General features: G+C 51.0%; 1 protein-coding gene across 1 annotated transcript; it reads right to left on the bottom strand.

The window, feature by feature from the left end:
* Positions 1 to 339: 339 nt before the first annotated feature.
* On the bottom strand, positions 340 to 3,896 carry LOC133916722 (zinc finger protein GAI-ASSOCIATED FACTOR 1-like). Its single transcript, XM_062360530.1, has 4 exons — positions 3,410 to 3,896; positions 2,917 to 3,313; positions 2,566 to 2,789; positions 340 to 1,950 (listed from the first exon to the last, which is right to left on the bottom strand). Exons 1-4 carry the CDS (start codon positions 3,516 to 3,518, stop codon positions 1,085 to 1,087), a joined length of 1,596 nt encoding a protein of 531 aa, XP_062216514.1. The 5' UTR covers positions 3,519 to 3,896; the 3' UTR covers positions 340 to 1,084.
* Between the last annotated feature and the right edge of the window lie 1,937 nt (positions 3,897 to 5,833).

A 5,833-nucleotide genomic window follows, 5' to 3' on the forward strand; every position in this document is an offset into this window, starting at 1 on the left:
AGAATGCACTCCATGATTTCCAGACTGAGATTCCAAAAGAGCAAGAGAAGCACAAACTGATAACACGAGAGTAATCCCATCCCACGAGCACAAGGCAGGAAGTCGTACGAATACGATGTGTTCGGTTCGATCCTTTTCTAACCGTTCCCACTCGGTCCTTTCCCTCCGTTGCTTGCGCGTCATGGATCGGTGATGTAATTTTCACGACAAGAATCAAACATTGCAGCCTTACAAATACTAGCTGTCTCAACTACTAATCATTCCATGTGAGCATGACCTGCCTTTGTAGAGTAGTTCTTCCCCGTATGTCTCGCTACATCGTAACAATATACCGGACGATGACATGTCAAGCTATCGTATTAAGTTCATACATCTGCCTAACCATCATATCATAAGTTCAGAATGAAGTTAGCTACCGGAACAAACCAGTATATCAAACTAAGAAATTTAGGATGCTGCAATCATCTGAATCGGATGCAGAACTGCAGGACTAAACAAGAACTGGTCAACCGTTGATGGAGTCATGGAGCCAGCCAAGCACCACGCAAGAATACGGTCATACACAACGGAGATAATAACCTATTTAAAGCAGCTATCGGAAACACATTACACATGCATGCACCTGGCGCCACAGAACCAGAATTGATTAGAAGAAATTGTGGCGAGAGAAATGGTACCAATATGATGATGACGGATACTTAAAACAATTCAGGGGAGCCTGAATGTTCTTGATCACCTACTACAAATCGTCCCAGGCTGCACCAATTCCATTTAATTTCCCTGTCCACTTTGCGCAGGCCCAGTGCTGTGCTTAAATGCCGAGCCAGCGGCAGTAAGATGACAAGAAGAAGAAGCAAACGAGAAGAGACAACGGCAAAAGACGTAAACGAGAAGAGCAGAACGAGCTGAGAGACAACGAAGAGCAAAGCAACATGTAACTTCGTACCAGGCTAAAGAAACGAGAGAAGAGCGAGAACAGGCGGTGGAAGAGAATGGCTGCTAATCGAAGCTGGCTGCTTCTATTTCCTCTTCCTGCTTTCGTCCAATTCACAGCGCTTGCTACTAGTACTTGCTAGCTATACTGTTACAGGATTGGCGAGCTACTCGGATTCCTTTCCCACGGCGTTGCCTGCGCGCCACGGCCGGCACCGAACGTCTCGGCAGTGCCAGTGCCACTTCCGGCCATGCCGACGGCGCCGCCGATAGGCCGAATGAATGCGGAGAGCCCTCTGCTTGCTGATGCACCTATCGGGCTCATCCCAAGCCCCAGGAAGTCCAATGTAGCCGGCTTGGCACTGAACAGTGAGGACTGACCCATCATGAGCTCCGGAAATCCCACCGGAGCGCCGGTCGAGTCGTATGGTAGCCCGAGGCCGAGCCCAGCCGACAGCATTGGCGCTGCCTCCGGCTCTAGCCGCGGGGGCCATTGCTGCAGTGAAGTCTCGGGGACTGACATTTGCATGGCTTCCTGGTGGTGCTGCTGGCCTGACGACGAGGCCCCCGGAGATGAAGTCGAGACGTCCAGGCCCAGCCCGCGGAGGAACGAGGAGCTTGATGAGGTGGCGCCCATCTGCGCGGCCTTCTGGAGCAGCGCGGTTGCGGACATGTGCGGCGACGGGGAGGGTGTCGGCGGCGGCGCGAACTGTTGCCGGTCAGCGGCTAAAGGCGCTGAGAAGATCGAGGATGACACATCCGTAGCGAGGCACAGCGACGGGGGCTTGGCAGGCAGAGCGCGCTCCGGGCGGCCAACCCCACCGCCAAGGTCCGGGAACTGCGGTGCTAGGGCCACCGAAGACGGTGCAAACATGCCGCCGAGCAGGCCCTTAGATGCCGCCGCGACGCTGCTGCTGCTGGCACTGACATTGGAAGTGGTGACCGGAGCCTGCGAAGGTACTGGTGCCGGCGCCGGCGGCGCGAACTGAACGGGCTCGGGAGCATTGGTCTCCCGCTCTGCATACAGTGCAACGAAGGCTTAGCAAATCAGGAGCAAGAATTACATTCAGACTGGATTGATTGGTGCAAAGCGCTAAAAGCTGGAGCAATAAAGATAGATGCAGAAAGCAACGAGCCCCATGATGGGATCTTTTTACGTGTTACTTTTATCATCTGATTCAGTGTTCCAGTCTTCCAGAGTTCAGAAAGGCGTCGTGGATGAATGTGCACAAAGGGATGTCGTAATCAGAAGCACCTTTGCATGATCCTAAAAGAAACCAAGAACAATCCAATCCCCCAGTGCCTAGATTTAATCGCCACTATATCTCTCTTTCTCTCGTGTGAAGTTATGACGCATGTGAGAAACGGAGTAATCGAGTTTCGAGACGCGTGCAAGAACACAGTTCGTCACCCCAACTCTGGGACAAGGTCGCATTTTTTTAGCTCACCGGATCCTGACAAAAACAATCGCAGAGACTTCCACCCATCTCCCCCGCGATCTTACAAACACCATAAACATTCCGAAGCCACACATGCATCAAAGCTGTACTGCTGCAAGTGCTATCGAATTTGACCGTAGAAACGCACGCATACTGCCAGGTAGAGAGGAGACGTTCGTGGAAGTGGACTGACCATTGCGCTGCTCCGCATGATGCGGTGCAGGCGGCGGCGGCGGTTGCTGCCGTAGTGACGCCGGTGCGGCAGGTACTTGCGCCCGAGGGGGCGGGGGAGCCGGTGGCGGACCCACAGTCGCGGAGCTGCCGTCCTCCTCCGCCGGCGGCGGCGCGCCGCGCGCCTTGGCGCTCTCCTCGGCGAGCGCGTCGCAGAAGGCGCGGTGGGTGATGAAGCTGTCTCTCCTGAAGCGCGCGCACGGCGAACCACAAGTCAGTCAAAGGAATTGGATGCAAGAACGACAATTGATGGGGGAGCGAGGGGACCGGAGAGGAGGAATGGTGCGTTGCAAGAGAAATCAGGAGGACGAACCGGGAGAAGAGGGTGCCGCAGTCGCAGCGGTACTCGCGGGAGCCGCAGGTCTTGACGTGCGCCTTCCAGTCCGACTGCACGGCGTACTTCTTGGAGCACTTGTCGCACTTCCACTTCTTCTCGCCGTGCTTGCGGCAGAAGTGCTTCTTGATCCCGGTGAGGTCGCCGAGCGCGCGCGTCGGGTCGTGGTGGACGCAGCTGGGCTCCGGGCAGACGTACACCCGCTTCCGCGCCTCCTTGCCGCTCCGCTGCCGCAGCTTCCACGGCAGGTTGTGGCCCCGCCGGTGCAGCTGCAGGTTCTGGTCCCGTTGGAACCCCTTGTTGCAGATCTCGCACACGAACCGGTTCGTCGCCATCAGCGTCTTGGGCGACAGCGCGATCACCTCCGCCTCAGGATCTGCACGACTCACGGCACCGTCACCATCGATCACGACAAACACCAGAACGCACCTCGGGCCACTAAACGACTAATAATATACTATCAATCAATCACCTGGCATGCCGGGGAGGGCACGCTTCTTCTTGGCGGGCGGGCCGGGCGGCGGCAGTTGCGCACCGCCGGATGACGACACGGCCGTCGCGGGCGTCGCCTCCGCCTCCATACCAGAATATCGCTTTTGCGGAAAGGTCCGAGTCCAAGGAGTAAGCAGCCTCGAGCATTAAAGCGCGCGCCTTCGGGAGAGCGAAGTCGACGACACGGCTGCCAAGCAACCGGTCGCGGCCGCGTCAACCACCGGTCGCCGGCTGCTGCTCCGCTGCGCTTTGCCTCGCTGCTTGTGGGGGAAGCTAGGCGACAGACGAGAAGAAGGGTGGGAGCAGAAGCAGCTAAAAAAGAGGGGGATAACGAAGGGAAGCCAAGAGCGGTGCATTAAGTGGGGGAGGTGAGCTCAGCGGGCCGGTGAGCCTGACGTGGAGGGATCTCTGTCGTACACGTGGGCGCAGCGGCGGAGGGGATCAGCATCTGGCTAGTGGAGTCAAGCGGGGCGCCGAGCGTAGCGCGGGTGCTAATATTCTTTGGATTTTTGCGATTTTCTTTCCGGAGAGAGGGTTTTTTTAAAAGCTGTAAGTATAAGAGATGGTTGTTTTGGGTAGAAAGAAAGGCAGAGAGTATAGCAGTGTTTATGGTATGTTTGAAAGAGTTTTAGCTTTAATAAATTTTAAAGCGGGTTATTTTTGGCTTCATATCTTAGATAAATTGAAGGTCTTAAGATATCTTATTATTATTTTTATTTTAAACCGAAAATAAATATTTAAATTATTTTATTTTATCTTATAAATTTTAAAATCGATTTTAGAGCTACAGCTCTGTTAAATACTCCCTCTGTTTCGCACTGTTTATCCACGTTCACCATTACGTACAAACTGAAGAATACTAAAATCGAGTGAAAAATATATAGAGATGACCATGCTACCTCTAATCAATACAAAAATAAGAGCAAGTAACTCAACAGCGTTAGAGTAAATGTATACATGCACTCAAGGGTATAGCAGGAAAATAAACTATAAAGTATTTTTGTTTACCGTAATGGACAAACAATTTGAGATAGATATTTCTGAGGTCGTAAATAAATATTGCGAAACGGAGTAAGTAAGACCTTACACGGAGGGAGGGATCGAGCGGCTGTCATTCTCCGCCTTGATTGCGTTGCTTATAATGGAATCCGGGTGTTCCTGCTGAAATTTGGCGAGTTGGTTGCGTACTGTCAACTAAAGCAACTTTCGTCCAAGTGTCCATGTGGGATTTGGTGGAAGTGTGACCCAACCGTTCTATTGTTACTCCGGATGTTCTCTGTTCAAGATGCTGCATTGGATTTACCTTTTCTTTCCTTCCTTCTTTCTTTCTTTTTCTAGAAAAAACTGCTCTGCATTTCTATGTCCTGTAATCTTTGAAAGCTGACAGAAGATGCAAGATACACTCTACGATGCACGGAAGAGTAGTGTCTTGGCGTGTGATACATGTGAAAAAAAAATGCAAGCTGCTGGCTCCGGTACGTGATCAAGAAACCAAAGACGGAAGAGAGAGGATAGCTGAGGGACAGCGCCACAGGGACGGGACTACATGGTATCCCAGAGGCGAAGAGAGCGTAGTGGACCAGCATACCGACAATTAGGACCAGCGAAGACATTGGTTACATTCGCCGGATGCACGCGCAAGTTTATCCAGGATCTGCAACCTGGCCATCTATCTAGATGCAAAAGCAACAGATGCATCTAAAACGACACGGTTGTTTGGCTCGTTTTGCACAGGTTCTCGTTCAAAGTTAGAACTGAAACTGAAGAAAAGCAGTGAGAAAACAGAGCAAATCGCTGGAGAAACGGCATTTTACCTCCACGGTCATCGATCTGCTTGGTTGAGGTTGACCACTGTTTTTGTTCACGTCAGATATATGCTTCGGTTGTATTTAGCTTCCTCCAGCAAGCAAAGAATGCTTTCGCTTTAATCAGTTATTAACTTTTCCGTATTGTTAGCATTTTTCGTATTTGTACGTCAACTTTGATGTTAGGAACAAAAGAATGGGAGAGCAAAGCAGAAAGCGACTTGTGAATGCTGCAACCTCTTTTCTGTTAAACTGAAAAAGGCTTCGCTTTAAATCTTTTTTCTCCGTGTGTCATACGGTCACTCTTTTGGAGATACCATGTGGACGGTCTCTTGAAAACAGAGCTCGGAGCTGTATACTGCATTTCGAGTTCGAAACCTATTTCATTTAAGTGTGTAGCACAAAATGAAGTTTTTCTTTGAAAATTGCCTGATCAAATAAATTCAAAACTTCCCCCAAAAAAATAAAATCAAACAAAATCAAAACTGTTTTGTTCAAATCAGAGTGGTCCAAAAAAGTCTGTTCTCCTGGTCTGGCAAGTACGCTGAAAGCAATCACAATAGCGCTTTCAGTTCTCACAACAGAACAAATCGAATCTA

Source organism: Phragmites australis, chromosome 4, assembly GCF_958298935.1.
Source record: "Phragmites australis chromosome 4, lpPhrAust1.1, whole genome shotgun sequence".
Taxonomy (NCBI): domain Eukaryota; kingdom Viridiplantae; phylum Streptophyta; class Magnoliopsida; order Poales; family Poaceae; genus Phragmites; species Phragmites australis.